Below are 17,143 nucleotides of genomic sequence, written 5' to 3'. Positions count from 1 at the left end.
GCAAACTTTTGGAAACTTCTGGCAGCAAGCCAGCCATGTGCTATCCAGTTGTAGCATAGACTGAGGCGCTAATAGTTTTAAAGGAGAACTTCGGTCGATTTAAACATGCAACTTCATTGCTCAAGCTACCCTTGACTTGCGAGTACCGAAGACGCGAACAAATTTGGTCCAGCCATTACAGAGCTCCGTGAACGGAGATGTAGCATTGAATGCTAACAGCATGGGGTCAGAACTGTGTTTTAACCGTCTTAACATGCTCCACATCTCACACCAAAACCGGAACACACGGATGTCAACAAACAGGTAAGTAGCTGCTTGCACAAACACACTATTTTAACTACTTTTTTATTCATTTTGAGTCATACACGCTACAGTGCTTTGTGCTAAGGTGTCTGCTGATGTTGCATAACGTTTGGTGCGAGATGTGGAGCATGTTAAGACGCTTAAAACACAGTGTAAAGTTCTGACCCCATGCTGTTAGCGTTCAATGCTACATCTCCGTTCACGGAGCTCTGTAATGGCTGGACCAAATTTGTTCGCGTCTTCGGTACTGGCAAGTCAAGGGTAGCTTGAGCAATGAAGCTGCATGTTTAAATCGACCGAAGTTCTCCTTTAACATGTCGCACACTGCCTGACGTTACATCATCGATACCTCTCAGTGGTGTAGTGTGGATTTTATCATTGGGGGAACTCTCCAAAAAAAAAAAAAAAAACCTGTTATTTCAATTAGGTCACCCAGATAGACCCAAGTTGCGAATGCTTGAGCCATATATCGTTGCAATTAGACGGCTCTCCTTCTCTCTCTCAGACACACACAACATAAACATTGGCAAAACTGTTCAGTGTGTGTCTTTGTATTAGTGTGTTGCTGTAATCGTAAAATAAATATATATAAAACTGTACCTGAGTGTGTGTGTGTGTGTGTGTGTGTGGTGTTGCTGTAGGGTTGCCAACTCTCTGAAAATTAAATTATTACTTATACATCCAAACATCCAAATAATATTATTGATGGATAATTCATACTGTGACTGAACATGGCCTTAAAATATTGCGCCTCAGCTACATTTACAGTAGGTTATAGGTTAGCATGTCTATTGGCTATCTGTTGCATCTGTAGGCTTGTTCACTAGTTCTCTCATTCTCTTAGCTTATTACAATTCTCACCTTTCCTCCTCCTTGCCTGATCATCCTCTGCCTTTCTTGCTGCAACAAATGATAACTTGGATTGATGCAGCCTCTTACCACTACATTGCATCTTTGCTCTGATTCATTCAATTGCCATTCTAAAAATAGACCTGCAGTCACAACTTAAGGAAAAAAATACTGAGGACATGAGCTCGGTGTCCTCAATGGTGGCTACGGCAGTGCACACACACACACACACACACACACACACACACACACACACACGGCACTTCTCAACACACAGATGCAAAATTATGCACATTTTGGCCCCATGGCAAAACGTGACCAAATATAGTCCTAATAATTGCATGAATGCTTGAAGTATAGACTTATGGCATTGCAAATAGGAGACGGCGCTGCTTCTGTCCTCTCTCATATAGGCACTGCCACCTCACACAGGCTTCAAATCCTGCCGTGACCACGCCCGTCGTGACACAAAAAATATTTTATCAATATTTGTGAATTGCAGTATGCATTATTACTTTTTTCGAAGCTATACAATGGCGAAAATGATAATAGAGGCAATGTTTTAAAAAAAATTATTAGACAAATAAATAAAAAAATTCTCGGCAAAATTTATATATTTTTTTAAATCTCGCCAAAAAGACTGGGGGAACGCTGTTCCCTGTGTCCCCCAACCACTACACCCCTGCCTCTCAGGTCCTACTCGCACATATAATTTATATAAATAAATTCACACGATTTTTAGGAAATAGGCCTGCACTTAACACAAATGGGAAAAAAGACCTCATAGTTGGATAGTGGTTCAAAAATGTAATACCTCATCAGATGACGTTTATTACTTTTTAATACTTTTTAATGGCCTTCATTTCTGCTAATTTCATTTACTACCTTTTAATACATTTTACAACCCCGCAGACACGCTGCAATATCCAGCAACTTTGCACAGCCATTGAAGAGGAGTGGACCAACATTCCACAGACCACGATCAACAACATGATCAACTCTATGCGAAGGAGATGTGTTGCACTGTGTGAGGCAAATGGTGGTCACACCAGATACTGACTGGTTTTCTGACCCCCCAATAAAGCAAAACTGCACATTTCAGAGTGGCCTTTAATTGTGGCCAACCTAAGGCACACCTGTGCAATAATCATCCCATCTAATCAGCATCTTGATATGCCAGACCTGTGAGGTGGGAGGGGTAATCTCGGCAAACAATGAGTAAGATAGTAAAGATATAAAAAATAAACTAAGCAGGTTAAAAAACAGTAATTGAATATATGTTGATTGAAGAACTGATGAGGGCTCTCTAAACAAAAATAAATGTGTTAATCTAAAATAATATATACCGCTTCGTCTTTATATTTTTGCATTAATAAGATTCATATTAACAGTTAACATATCAATGTCTATATTTATTCTGATATGTAGGTGAGATTTGAGCATTAGACTTTAACTGTACCATTGGACTGTTCAGTGGCCAAACTAAGATATCGATACTACCTCTATGAGTCTTCAGAACACTCACACACAGCTGGGTAGCCATCAACATACCTGCTGGAAGAGAGAAAAGTTTCAGCATGAAAATTAAATCGAATATGAATCTGGCCTGACAAAGGCAGCATCCACCCAGCCAATCAAATCATGGCAAACTAAAATGACTTTAAAGATTTCAATAGCTGGGTGTCTTACAGATGAACACAGTGTATATTGGGAAGAATCAAATGCACACCTACTTTTATCTACCTACAACAAGATATTAAAGCAAATATTCCAATGTTTATTCGAGTATTCTACTGCAGTATTCCTGCTGGATGACTCATCAGTGTATTTACCTCCTTTCTCGCTGTCGTAGTGAGAGGCGTCAAACTGGGCATCATCATTTGGTACCTGGACGCTTGCAATCACAAGGTGGTTCTGCTCATCTGAGGTATGGGTCCCCAAAACCAGCCTGTGAACCGTGTAGTCTTTCCCCTCTGGCCTGTAGAGGTGCACAACATGAGCATGATTTGAATCTATACTCAGTAGCAGTCCAGCCGACTGTTAACTATAAACACCGCATTTTTGGAGAAATGCTGCAAGCTGTGTGTGTCTCAGGCTGCAAGCTGCGTGTGTCTATCTTTCTCTCTCTCTACTCAGTTTTCTCTTCCTCTTCCTCCTCGCTGCTAAACCATCATCAGCCTGAGCAGGGAACCTGCAAGGTCCCTATTGTTTTTCGAATGATTCTTATTTGTTGTTATTTTAATTCTACCAAAATGACCGCATTTTTCACTGCCTGAACATACCCCAAAACTCACTTAACTTGGACGATAAGTCACCCCTGGCAAAAAAATTGATAATCTATTGTCGCCCTGAATTTCCACCACTAGGTGGCGCTATAATCAGCGTTAGTGTGTTGCATGCTGGAAGAGCGCAAGTTGTTGTTTGATCAGCTCTTTATTAGTTTATTCTCAGGTTCAGCTGCTATGTTTTATTTTGTATTCCTGTTTGCAGGACATTACACTTACTCACGTCACATTTCTCCGTTGATTAGCTAGTAGCCCCGCCATCAGTTGTTAGCCTAGCAACGCTAATTTTCAAACCGACGTACTCAATACTCTGTGGGCTGTTTATCATTGCTCCGTTGGTCCTCCCTCCACCACAACCTCAGGGTTATTCACCGTCGGGCTGCTTTGTCTCCTCCTCTGCTGCTGCAGTCTCCCCGGCTCGCAGCGATGCTGGATGGTCGCCCCTGCTGTGTGCACGGAGCCTCCAGACGCTAGTTTGTTTACGGACGGTGCTACTGACTTCGGTGCAAGTGTTCCCTCCGTGCTGACTGACAGGCACTCCATTCATTCTTTGTTTTGTTTGTTCCACTCTGTTACGTGTGTCCTTGGGTACCCTGACAGGCGCTATATAAATTAAATGTATTACTATTACTATTATTACTATTATTATCATCATCATCATCATCATCATTAATGTTACACATGTTTACAATGTTCGGTAACCATTTGATTATTTTGTCTTAGTTAGGAAAGTCTGGTGCCTTTAGTCCCTTTCACATGGTGGAAGGTATACAGTTTATTATTAATTCAACAACGGTATCCGATCGGTATCGGGTATCGGCCGATACGCTCAGTCCAGGCATCGGTATCGGTATTGGATCGGAATAAAATGGATCGGTGCATCTCTAGTCCACACAGGCGAAAACGATTTTTTTTTTCTCAGTCTTCGTCATCATCGTTTTAAGAATATTTGCGTCCACACGGATCCACTGAAAACAACTGAAAACGCTGTAGTTCATATTCCAGGCCTATAGGTGGCTCTTGACATTCACCAAAAACGGAGAAGAAGACACGGAGCATGCGCAGAAAGCTTTCGCTCTGAATACAAACGGACCGTAGAGGAGAAACCGAACATAACAAGAAGATGACAACAATGGCGTGTACAGGGAGACCAGGATCCTTTGTGTGGACCGATATCGAGGTCGAGATGCTGCTCAGACTCGCACTCAACTACAAGGCGAGTAAATTGCAGGATAGTGTTGACTGGGAGTCATGCCAGTCCAAATATACGGATATAACAAACTCATTTCGGGCACAGTATCCGAGGGAGCTAACAGAGGACCTCCCTCACGATGCCATGACCATTTCAAAGACCCAGGTCGCAGCCCTAGACATCAACAGAGGAGATGTCTTCATCACCCATCTCACCAGCAGAATCCCTCGACTGTCTCCCTCCCGCAGTTGGGAAGCAGCGCCAGGATTTGCTCCAGGTAGACTCATGATTTCAAGCTTAGCTAACATTAGCTCTATGCTACAGTATGCTACAGTGCCATTTGTTGTGGGCATAAGGACTGATGCGTGCGTGTGTGTAGTTGTGTTGCTTAAGTACATAATTCACAACACAGTTTTGCCCTTAACTTGTTTTGCCCAATAGTAATGTAATTCTGCTCTGCTTTTTTTCTAGGCCAAGCTGGACAGCCACAGAGGGGACCGGCTGAAAAGGAAAGCACAGGCTGACCTAGCAGAGGAGGACATCAGGATCAAGAGGAGGATGCTGGAGTTGACCGAGGAGTCAGCAAGAGCGCATGCAGAAAATATGGCGCAGATAAACACGAACATAGCCAATATCCCCAGCACCATACAGGATGGCTTCTCCCTGATGAGGGAACTGCTGTTAAGACCCCAGTCTGTACATCCCCACAACAGCAGCTATGGGTACCCACCAGCATACATCACACCACAGCCCACTACTCCGGCCTTCCTGCACACAGCAACACCCAATCAGCCGGCATACCAACAAGGGCGATACAATCCCACACCAACACGCAGCTCAGAGGATGAGAACAACTTTTCATTTAGAAGAGGACTCCTGCGAAATGATGTGGAGTGACGGCACTGCGCAGTTGCACAGTTATGGACATTTATGGTGTCTTTGTATATAGTGTGTGTGTGTGTGTGTCTGTCCCCTTACAGGACAGTAATTTGTTACATTTGCACATTTTTAAAATGTTTATTTTTTAATAAAAAGAAAAGCTTTCTGAAAGTGATAGCAGTCATTTGTTTATTTTCACATGACACACATTGTTCACGACACTTTCAAAATGACAATAATGGCCAGTCTTTTGTTAAGGGTCAAGGTACTTTGTGAGCACTCTTCTCACTCGCTTTCCCTTATGGCGTTATATTTGTGTCAAAAGTCGTGCAAGCGAAAACACATCTGCACACGCGCAGATGTCTCTCTCGCGTAAACCGTGTCGCGCGCAGATTTCAACTGCCGCGCGCACTAGTTTGATCTTCGTGCACATATTCAGTAACAGAGTGAAGCAGAGGCAGGTGTGCGTGAGTAAAAAGCAACAACCACACGCACAACAAGGCTGTGCAGCTGCTTTGTGCACGCTCTCTCTCTCCTCTGTGCTCGCTCGCGGTGGAGTTCTGCTCACTTGAAGCAGACTTTTGACACTTTGGGGGCGGAGACCAAGGCTGACCCCGGCCCTCTTATGATTGGTCATTTTCCAGCCCCCCCACATGGGCAGAGAGCCTCAAGAGAGAGCGTGGCGCCACCTCCATTCACTGTATTGAGTTTTTTCACAGCAATGGCGGATCATGGAGCCCCTCAAAAGTCCCGGAAGTTAGCACAAGCTAACCGCTGCTCAATGTAATTCCTATGGAGCACACGGCCGGAGCAACACATGTTCAAGTTAAAATGTTTAAAGAATGACAATTTCATGTCAGTAGTGCATCGGAATTAAATTGACTTGAGTAATTAAGTATGTTGGCGGATTCTTCCCGTCTAGATTAGAAGATTTAGAGAATATTAACAGCTAAAAGTTTAGGCTAGCACACTGGATAACGATAGCAACACATGCAACAGGCTGATAAATGTCAATTCTGTTGTCTAAATACAACTTAATACAATGCTGTCAATTTATACTAGTAGCGAGGTTAATGTACAGGCAGTGTGATTGTAGTTAAACATCAATTTCATATCATTGAGGCTGCGAAATGATGGGTGAAGCTTATGATATGAGGATACACTGATTACACTGATTATGAACTGCGAGCTCATAATGTCTCTCACCAACGCATTGTACTGACTTTTTATATATTGCTAGCTAGAAAGAGAGCTATTTTGTGAAATATTGCAGCCCATACACTTATACAATAGCCTACTATATTAGGGCTGCCAGTTTTTATTTTATATTCGAATATAGGTGCAGTGATGCCACTTCACAACTTTATCTTGCATGATGCAGGCCAGGAGTGCTGAGTAGACAATAGGGAGACTGAAAACATAATGAATGTGATGTTTTTCAAGCAGTCATACTAAACAAATGTCCCTAACAGGTGATATCATCTTGCGTATATTTGGGGACCTACAGTAGGAGCACTTTGTTGTGGAGCATAAGTGATGCTGCAGACCAGTAGTATCGAGTGGACCACAGTGAGACTGGAAACATAGTAAGGTGGGTCAGGCACAATAAATCCTGCGAAATGGGTATTACCTTGCAATATAATTAAAGGAATAATACTACACATAACCATTGCTATTAGTCATATTATTTAATACACCTGTGTAACATCATACAGTGCAGTACAAAGGCTTGGCCATAAATTCTACTTTTTAAAATCTTATACATGTTCAGTTTTTGTTGACATTATCAGAAAGCTGTTCATTCTAATTTGTTATTTGTTGAGGTCATAGTGGGTGGTGGTGCTGTGCTGGACTGCATTATCTCAACAATTGTTGCTTGTATTTTGCCTTCAAGTATTGTAATGAAGAGGGCAAAATATCAGGAACACTGATGAATATAATGCAGCGCAGCACAGCAGCATCCACTATGGCTCCTGTAATAAAAAGCAACCAGAATGATCACCTTTTTGACAATGTCAGCTAAAAATAGAAATATATAAGTTTTATGAATGTAAGAATGTATGGCAGAGCAGTTGAACTGGATTATCTTAGATTGCACAAGTGCGCCTAATGACATAGGTGATGAGTCTATGTATATTAGTAACTGTAATGAATATATGGCTATTTAATAATTTAAGTTATCATACAGCATTGATGCTTCATGCTGCACATCAGGAGACATGAAGAGTAAGGACCAAAGATCTTATAGCTCAGGAGTGATGATGACGAGATGTTACATGTCTCTTGTTAATGGTTGTAGTCTTCTGGTAGTTGGTGGAGGGGCAGTGATGCTGACTTTATCCTGACACACTTTCAGCTGTTCTGGGGTTGCTTGATGTTGAACCCAGGCCACTGTTCTTTTTCACCTTCTTGGATTGGCTCATGCTTCCAAGATGGCCGTCTTTTTAAGTTTAGTTTTTTTCCTCATTTTGTATTTTTCTTGCTTCAATCTGCAACCTCAGCCTAATAAATCTCCTGATGATCTTTTCTTTTACTCCACAGCATGATGGAAACCTGCTGGAGAGTGCCAGAGCTTAACCCTCTGTGTTTGGAAGCTCCATGAGGGAGGAACCAGTCTTTGTCCTAAACAGTTCCTCGATGTGGTGAATGATATCAGAGGCTTCTTGGGAGGGGTGGTAAATTGCAACTTCCCTTGCTTTTTGCATTGTTTTTCCTGTTCTGTGTTCTATTTTTAATTAAAGAAATCTTAAAGTTCTAATTGGTGTGGTATTTAAGTGTGCAAATTACAAATGCATTGTTTGAATATTACCTCCAATATTTTTTTGTTAATAAAATCTTTGTAGGTGGGTAAATTGCTCCTTCTGACTTCAGCCAGCCATGCTTTTCTCCTGTCTCTGTCTTGTCTACATGTGCACGCCTTTCTCTGAGCGATCATCAGAGCATCCCCATGCAGCACAGCAAACCTGGTGAAGACTGTATTCAAGGACAGCTTACCAGAAAGGACACAAACAGCTTGACCTGCTGATCTGTTTGACTTCTTTAGATACTGTTTTTAAGGAGATCATTGTGGTATTAAGTGACAGTGTGTGATTTATTATGCATCAATAAGTAAGTTTAGGATAAGTAAGAATAGTTAACAAATAGTGATAGTATTCCATTTACTTGCAATGAATTCAAATCCAAATAAAATGTTTCTTGCCATGGATTTCCTATTAGAACAGAGTTATCAACATCTGATATCATCATCATTATCATCATCATAATGCTGTTGTGAGTCAAGACTTATTATGCAGTCAATTGGCAAATCATTGTCAGTCACCTGTTAGTCTGCCTCCCTCAAGTCTGAAAGTTAAATAAGAATGACTGTACAGGTTTAGTAAAGTTCAGAGTTCAAAGCAATTAACACAAGTGCATATATATTGATAAGAATAGTTAACAAATGGTGATAGAATTCCATTTATTTGCAATGAATTCAAATCAAAATTTAATTTATTTGCCATGGCTTTCTAATTAGAACACAGTTGTCATTATAATGCTGCTGGGAGTCCAGATTTTTCAGTCACCTGTTTATCTGCCACCAAGCTTCCTGTCTGTGACGGAAGCTGTCATCAGCAGGAAACTGAAAAGGCACCCACGTGGGGGGGCTGGAAAATGACCAATCATAAGAGGGCCAGGGTCAGCCTCGGTCACCGCTCCCAAAATGTCAAAAGTCTTTGCTTCGAGCGAGCAGACCTCCACCGCGAGCGAGCACAGAGGAGAGAGAGAGCGCGCACAAAGCAGCTGCACAGCCTTGTGCGTGTGGCTGTTGCTTTTTACTCGCGCGCACCTACCTCTTGCTTCACTCTGTTACTGAATATGTGCGCGAAGATCAAGCTAGTGCGTGCGGCAGTTGAAATCTGTGCGCGTGACAGGGAATAGTTTATGCGAGGGAGACATCTGCGCGCGTGCAGATATTTTTTCGCTCGCGCGACTTTTGACACAAATATAACGCCATATTCCCTCCCCCTCATTACAGTCCGTGGTGTTATTGTTTCGTTGTACAGACGGCTGCAAGTCATTATCACACTGTATTGTTCCCAACACAGAGTGATCAGCCAAAGTCTCCTTACTGTCTTCACAAAAAGTTATGGAGAACAAAGCAAGCATAAATGACATAGTGCAGATCCGTAGATTGATGTCCATAGGCCTTTTCAGTGCAGCAAATCTGGCTTTGAGGCGACCAAAAGCACACTCGATGACCATGCATGCCCTACACAAACATAGACCAAAGTATTGTTCTTGAGGTGTGGAGCCACCGCTAGAATATTCCTTCATCAGGTAAGGCAACAGAGGGTAGGCTGGGTCACCAAGAAGGTAAATTGGTATGGCCTCCTCATCGTCCACAATCTGCTTTTTCAGAGGTGGGATCATGCCAGTCTATAAATATGAGCTTAGCTTTGAATTAGCAAAAAACTTGGGCGTCGTGTACACTCCCAGGCCACTTTATCATGACATCAATGAACCTGTACTTGTAGTCACAGACAGCCTGTACATTAAGGGAATGATTGCCTTTCCTGTTTATGTAGTCCATGGAGTTGGTGGATGGCTGTTTTATTTCGATGTGCGTGCCGTCGACCGCTCCCAAACACTGTGGCATGCCATGAGCACAATGGAAGCCCAAAACTAGATCCTCGGCCTCCGGCTCCATAAAGGGCAGCTTAATGTATTTTGGACCAAGATGGATAGCGATCGCTTTACAGGTCTGCCTGACAACGACGGACACAGCCTGTCGCGACACGCCAAATACATTAGCAGTCTTCCGCAGCCGCCCTTTGTCACTCAAATAGTAGAGTGTCATTGCAACCCTTTTTACCATCTCGATCGGTGCCCTCATGACGGTTGTTTGCCCTTCGATGTATGGACGGAGTTCTTCGCTCAGGGCAACGAGAGATGCTCTGGACATGCGGAAGTTCTCCCTCCATTCGTCGTCCACAACAACGCCATTTTTTTTTTTTTTTTTACAAAAGACCATGTGATTGACATGACGTTCACTGCTTGTTTTCTCCCCGTCATGACATGCTTGGAACTGTCCGACAACGCCACAACCCGACGCGCGCAGACAGCGAGGGCCCGTTCATCACTGCTTGCAGTTTTAATTTACTGTTGTTATTGTTTTTTGTAATATTACTGTCCTTCTGCTGCTGTGACAAACAAATATCCCCGTTTGTGGGAAAATAAAAGAATACTGATTCAGGTTCTGAAACTTGAGGGTCTATGAGAGAGGTTGTCAGACACCGTAAAGACCCCAGAGGCACTGGCCCTCATTTATCAATCTTGCGTGAAAACGGGTGCAGATCTGAGCGCAGAATTGGTCTTACGACAGGACACACGTGTGGTTTATGAAACATTCGTATCTGACCAATCCCAGCGTACAAATGATCTGGTCTTGATAAATGCGCCGGCTGAATTCGATTGTCATTAACATGTTACGCCCTTCAATATTCCTGGTTCGGAGGCCTCGCCCACTGAGGTCGGACATGGAGAGAAGAAACACTGGCAAGAAAAGAAACTTTTCAGAGTTGGCGATCGGCATCCTGGCAGCACCTGCACATCAAAGGCACTCCGTTCACTAATGCAATGTTGTGCAAAACTGAACAGGCCAAAATAATATGGCACACTTTCTCTGGGGTATACAGCGGCGTTCCCCCTGCTGGTCCGAGAAGGAGCCACCTGCCCTTTAGCAACCCGAAGCAGCTCCACTGTGGCCCGCCTGCGTGTGTGCGCACTATTGAATCTGCATTTCTGCTCTGTAGTAGGGTTTGCCAGCGGGGTTATTAGGTATTCCTTTAATTAGTTGTCATATTTTATTGTACGAAAAAATGGTATCAGTAAAAACGTGGGCTTTTTTTTTTAATTAAATTTTCTTTTATTTGTTTTAAGAATCCGTTTTGATCTGTTCTAAATATGTGACTGCTTGTGCTTAATGACAGCTGAGGTTTGTTTAATAATTATTTTCAGACTCAGCCAGATTTTGCTGTGCTGCACCGCAAATCCACAGACTCAGATTTGCGAACACAAGCTCAGACCTGACGTGAGATCTGATCGTAGCTTCCACTCACGTCCAAATTGATAAATGCCGAAGCTTGCTTGGAAATGGTCGTATGCACAGTTTCTGCCGTACGTTCGTTTGATAAATGAGGGCCAATGTGATTGGTGATTTTGGGCTATAAAAATACATTTACTTGAAAAGAAGACCCAAAGAAATGCACTGCTGTCACTTTATTTTGTAAGGCCTTACATTGCATGATATTGAATACTGTGATCAGAGGGCGGCTGGTCATTTCTTGTTGTCAGTTCGGATTTTAGTGTCTAGGGCATCGGTAACCAACAGGCAGACCGCTGCCTGAGTCCAGGACAGCGACCTATAGTCAATAAATTATAGAAGTATTTTAAATTTTGACAGGGCACTTCTATTTTGACCGGCACCCCTTTTCTAGACTTTACAGAACTGGTTTAGCGGATCAGGAAATCCACTGACCAATCGATGAAAGTTAAGCCATCCCATGTGATGCTACTCAGGCAATCAAATCTGTGCATTCCAGGCGATAAACATTATGGTGTATAGCGAGTGACATAAGGAAAGATCAGTGAGCGATAAAGGAAGGGAGGACAGAGTGACAAGTTGCCGGAGACAGAGAAAAATAACTACACATGGCGCTCTCTTGGAGCTAATGAATGTTCCCCCCAGAGTCGCTTGGATTTTTGGTCAATACAAAAAGCCATTTACTGAATGAGGAGTTGTCAAGGAGTGCATGAGTGCAGTAACTGAAACCTTACTTGAGGGGGAAAAGAAACAGAAATTGTATTTTTCACAAATGAAGTAATTTATTTTGAGATGCACAAATTTTAAAAAGCTATTTCATTTATCAAATGCAGCCCTTTTACTGAGAGATAATATGTTTCTACAGTATTATATATATATATCTGTATAATTAAATGTTAAGAGAGACAATAAATATTGTCGAAATGTTTTTTAAATGTTCTTTTTTATTTGATTTGAAAGTCAGTTCTTGATTACATGCAGACGTTGATACAACTACTAGGCTACTTCAATATAAATCACACTGATTCATATGTGGAGACTGTGCTATAGTTTAATTGAGATATTAAGCTGACTGTGTTAACTGTATAATATGTTTTATTGTTTAACTTGTCAAATTTCAAATTTTAAGTTTAAATTTGTCTAATGTCAGGACAGTGCCAATGTGGAGGCTTTTTGATGACACATGAAATGATGATTATTTATATCCATTTATATTTAAAGGTCCCATATTACACTGTTTTGCATCAATTTCACACAGCTGTCAGAAGTCCAACAACACTGTATTTGAAATATATTGCCCCAAACCAAACTGTTGCCCTGAATTTCAGCTGTCTAAAAGTCACTCAAATGAGCTCTACTGAGAGCAGGCTGTTTCTGCGCCTGCACATTTAAATGCTAATGAGCTCCATCTGTCAACGCCTGCCTTGCCTGCTACATGCCCCTCTCAGGAAGAGGATACCGCCTTAGCTAGTGGTAGCATGCGCTAATGTTTATGGTGGATGTAACGCCATAGCTCATCAAGATGCTGTTGTTCAACCATACCAGTTTGACCCAGAATCGGACCCAGAAGGAGAGGCTCCTGAAGAAATTCAGACTATGCGGCTGCAACAGGACGTTTCAGAATGGTTAGTGTGTCTGAATATGTTACGAGGTTTATTCGTATGTGTTCTTACATGAACTACCATGTAGCTAATGGCTAACAGCCAGCAAAAGCTGTGTTTGTCTCCAACACAGCCTACAAACTATTGGAAACTGTTTGCATAGTCTCTGTCTCCAGTCTGCATGTTTACAGACTTCTTACTGTGACAACCAAGCTCCCTCGTAATATTGTTAACATTAAACTCGCTTCAAATGCCACTGCATAGGGGACTGAAGCAAAGCTAACCAGTTAGCCAGTTTCCTGCTGACTTCACCATACTCTAGGTAACTGTAAATACCATCAAAACGTGGCGACACTTACCTGTGGCTCAGATGCATTTGCTGGGTCTCATATGGTTGGGACTGATCCTTTTACGAGGGTCAGTGTCGAGGCAAAGCCAGCTTATTACTTAGCCACGTTACTGAAGCAGTCTGACGTGAAGTGGTTAGCACACACATAAAAACTAACAGGAAGCGTAGCCAGCACGTTGTCGTTAAAAATGAAATGCAAACACTGTCTCTTCTGTTGTTCTGCAGCTGGGACAGTATATAGGCACTTATGTTGATTTATACAACCAACAACCAAGCCTAACCCTAACCCTTAGCTCTGAGCAACGACATTGTGAAACACTGCTAGCTTACTGCTGGACACACCGAACTTCACCTCGGTAATGGGCACCCCCCTCTCGGATATCTCCAATCATCGAGCAGAGGAGGCTGGCCTATGAACATCTCTCCTTTTGATACGTAATCACAGGAGCTGAGACTGAACAGCCTGCTGGAGTGCTGTTTTACCAGTGGGTGGGCTGCAGCGACAATGCAGGACTTGCTTGCTTTCCTCATTCTGGGAGTTGGTAGGCTCAGGGAGGACCAGTTTAGTATGGAAGCAAATTTGTACCATAATTCAAATTAAAATGCATTTACAGAAATGCTTTTTCATTTTCAGAATGTAGCTGCATTTTTTGACTCATAAATAAAATTAGTAATAAATCATCCAAATTGCATTTTCTTCTTCAAGACTGCTCATTTTGTAACTTAATTCAAATGATAAAGAAAAGGACATTTAAGATTTAATATTCAAAAGATGACCTAGCAAATAGGTACCAAAATTCAATTTGAAATGTCAAATTTGAAAATTAAAATGCATTAGCAGAAATGCTTTTTCATTTCAAAGTCAGAGCAGCATTTTTTGACTCATAAATAAAATTAGTAATACATCATCCGAATGATCCTAGGAGCTATGTTGTCCGGGGCTTAATGCCCCTGGTAGGGTCTCCCAAGGCAAACAGGTCCTAGGTGACGGGTCAGTCTAAGATCGGTTCACTCGCCCCTAATGACAGAAAGAACAACAAGGACGTGCACGTCGCCCGGATCGGCGTCACCGGGGCCCCACCCTGGAGCCAGGCCTGGGGTTGGGGCTCGCAGGCAGCCCGAACGAGCAACGTGGGCCCGCCCTCCCGTGGGCTCACCACTCGTGGGAGGGTTCAGAAGGGGCCGGTGCAGTGGGATATGGGTGGCAGTCGTGGGCGGGGGCCCCGGCGGCCCAATCCCCGGATGGTGACTCTAGCCATGGGGACATGGAATGTCACCTCGCTGGGGGGGAAAGAGCCTGAGCTGGTGCGGGAGGTTGAGCGGTACCGGCTAGAAATAGTCGGGCTCACCTCCACGCACAGTCTGGGCTCTGGAACCCAACTGCTTGAGAGAGGCTGGACTCTCTTCTACTCTGGAGTTGCCCGTGGTGAGAGGCGGCGAGCAGGTGTGGGCTTGCTTATAGCCCCCCAGCTCAGCCGCCATATGTTGGAGTTCTCCCTGGTGAACGAGAGGGTCGTTTCCCTGTGCCTTCAGGTCAGGGATAGGACTCTCACCGTTGTCTCGGCTTATGGGCTGAACAGCGGGGCAGAGTACCCGGCCTTCTTGGAGTCCCTGGGAGGGGTACTGGAGAGTGCTCCAACCGGGGACTCCGTCGTTCTCCTGGGGGACTTCAACACCCACGTGGGCGACGACAGTGTTACCTGGAGGGGTGTGATTGGGTGGAACGGCCTCCCCGATCTGAACCCGAGTGGTGTTTTGTTACTGGACTTCTGTGCTAGTCACAGTTTGTCCATAACGAACAACATGTTCAAGCATAAGGGTGTCCCATATGTGCACGTGGCACCAGGACACCCTAGGCCGGAGATCAATGATTGACTTTGTGGTCGTATCATCTGACCTCCGGCCGTATGTCTTGGACACTCGGGTGAAGAGAGGGGCTGAGCTGTCGGCTGAGCTGTCAACTGATCACCACCTGGTGGTGAGTTGGATCCGCTGGCGGGGGAGGAAGCCGGACAGACCTGGCAGACCCAAACGTATCGTGAGGGTCTGCTGGGAACGTCTGGCAGAACCCTCTGCCAGGGAGATCTTTAACTCCCACCTCCGGGAGAGCTTTGACCAGATCCCGAGGGAGGCTGGGGACATTGAGTCCGAATGGACCATTGAGTCCGAATGGACCATGTTCTCCACTTCCATTGTTGACGTGGCTGTCCGGAGCTGTGGCCGTAAGGTCTCCGGTGCCTGTCGCGGCGGCAATCCCCGAACCTGGTGGTGGACCCCGGAAGTAAGGGTTGCTGTCAAGCTGAAGAAGGAGTCCTACCGAGCCTGGCTGGCCCGGGGGACTCCTGAGGCAGCTGACGGGTACCGGCAGGCCAAGCGTGCGGCAGCACTGGCAGTCTCGGAAGCAAAAACTTGGGTCTGGGAAGAGTGGAGGAGGACTACCGGTCGGCCTCGAAGAAATTCTGGCAAACCATCCGGCGCCTCAGGAGGGGGAACTATTGGGGGATCACACTCCTCAGCCTCCCTGGGAAAGTCTATTCCAGGGTACTGGAGAGGAGAATTCGGCCGACAGTCGAACCTCGGATTCAGAAGGAACAATGCGGTTTTCGTCCTGGCCGTGGAACACTGGACCAACTTTATACCCTTCGCAGGGTGCTCGAGGGTTCATGGGAGTTTGCCCAACCAGTCCACATGTGTTTTGTGGACTTGGAGAAGGCATTCGACCGTGTCCCTCGTGGCATTCTGTGGGAGGTGCTCCGGGAGAACGGTGTCGGAGGCCCTCTGTTAAGGGCTGTACGGTCCCTGTACGACCGGAGCAGGAGCTTGGTTCGCATTGCCGGCAGTAAGTCAGACCTGTTCCCAGTGCATGCTGGACTCCGGCAGGGCTGCCCTTTGTCACCGGTTCTGTTCATTATTTTTATGGACAGAATTTCTAGGCGCAGCCACGGGCCGGAGGGGATCTGGTTCGGGAGCCACTGGATCTCATCTCTGCTTGTCGCGGATGATGTGGTCTTGTTGGCTCCTTCGAGCCAGGACCTCCAGCATGTCCTGGGGCGGTTTGCAGACGAGTGTGAAGCAGCTGGGATGAGAATCAGCACTTCCAAATCCGAGGCCATGGTTCTCGACTGGAAAAAGGTGGCTTGCTCCCTCCAGGTGGGAGGAGAGTTCCTGCCTCAAGTGGAGGAGTTTAAGTATCTTGGGGTCTTGTTCACGAGTGAGGGAAGGATGGAGCGTGAGACTGACAGGCGGATCGGTGTAGCGGCTGCAGTAATGCGGTCTGTCGTGGTAAAGAGAGAGCCGAAAGGCGAAGCTCTCGATTTACCAGTCAATCTATGTTGACACGGACGGACGGACGCGCATCGCCGTCAGCCGGGAGCTCCTAGCCGTCAACCGGGGGAAGGACGCTCGTCATCGTCACGCGCCGAGTATAGCCCCGCTGTTCCACTGTCTGGGGAGAACCCTGCTTAGGCGGGAGGCAAAAACGCTTGGGCGCCGCGCCGCGCCCAAGCCGTATAATGGCAGGGAAAACCCTGGAAGCTAAGCCAATGCTTTAAGCCACTGAGGTATTTCAACAGGAAACCTAATTGACGCGCTTTTACTTTACCA

The 17,143-nt window shown here is 44.8% G+C and overlaps 1 protein-coding gene across 2 annotated transcripts in view; it reads right to left on the bottom strand.

The window, feature by feature from the left end:
- LOC115580212 (histone-binding protein RBBP7) overlaps nt 1–17,143 on the bottom strand; it is a 56,985-nt gene that overhangs the window by 22,986 nt on the left and 16,856 nt on the right. For both annotated transcript variants that reach the window (XM_030414290.1, XM_030414291.1), the window contains exon 3: nt 2,985–3,130. In XM_030414290.1, the coding sequence (XP_030270150.1) occupies nt 2,985–3,130 (146 nt within the window). The remainder of the gene's footprint in view (nt 1–2,984; nt 3,131–17,143) is intronic.

This window comes from Sparus aurata, chromosome 4 (assembly GCF_900880675.1).
Source record: "Sparus aurata chromosome 4, fSpaAur1.1, whole genome shotgun sequence".
NCBI classification, from domain to species: Eukaryota; Metazoa; Chordata; class Actinopteri; order Spariformes; family Sparidae; genus Sparus; species Sparus aurata.
This window is presented reverse-complemented; position numbering and strand designations above follow the sequence as displayed.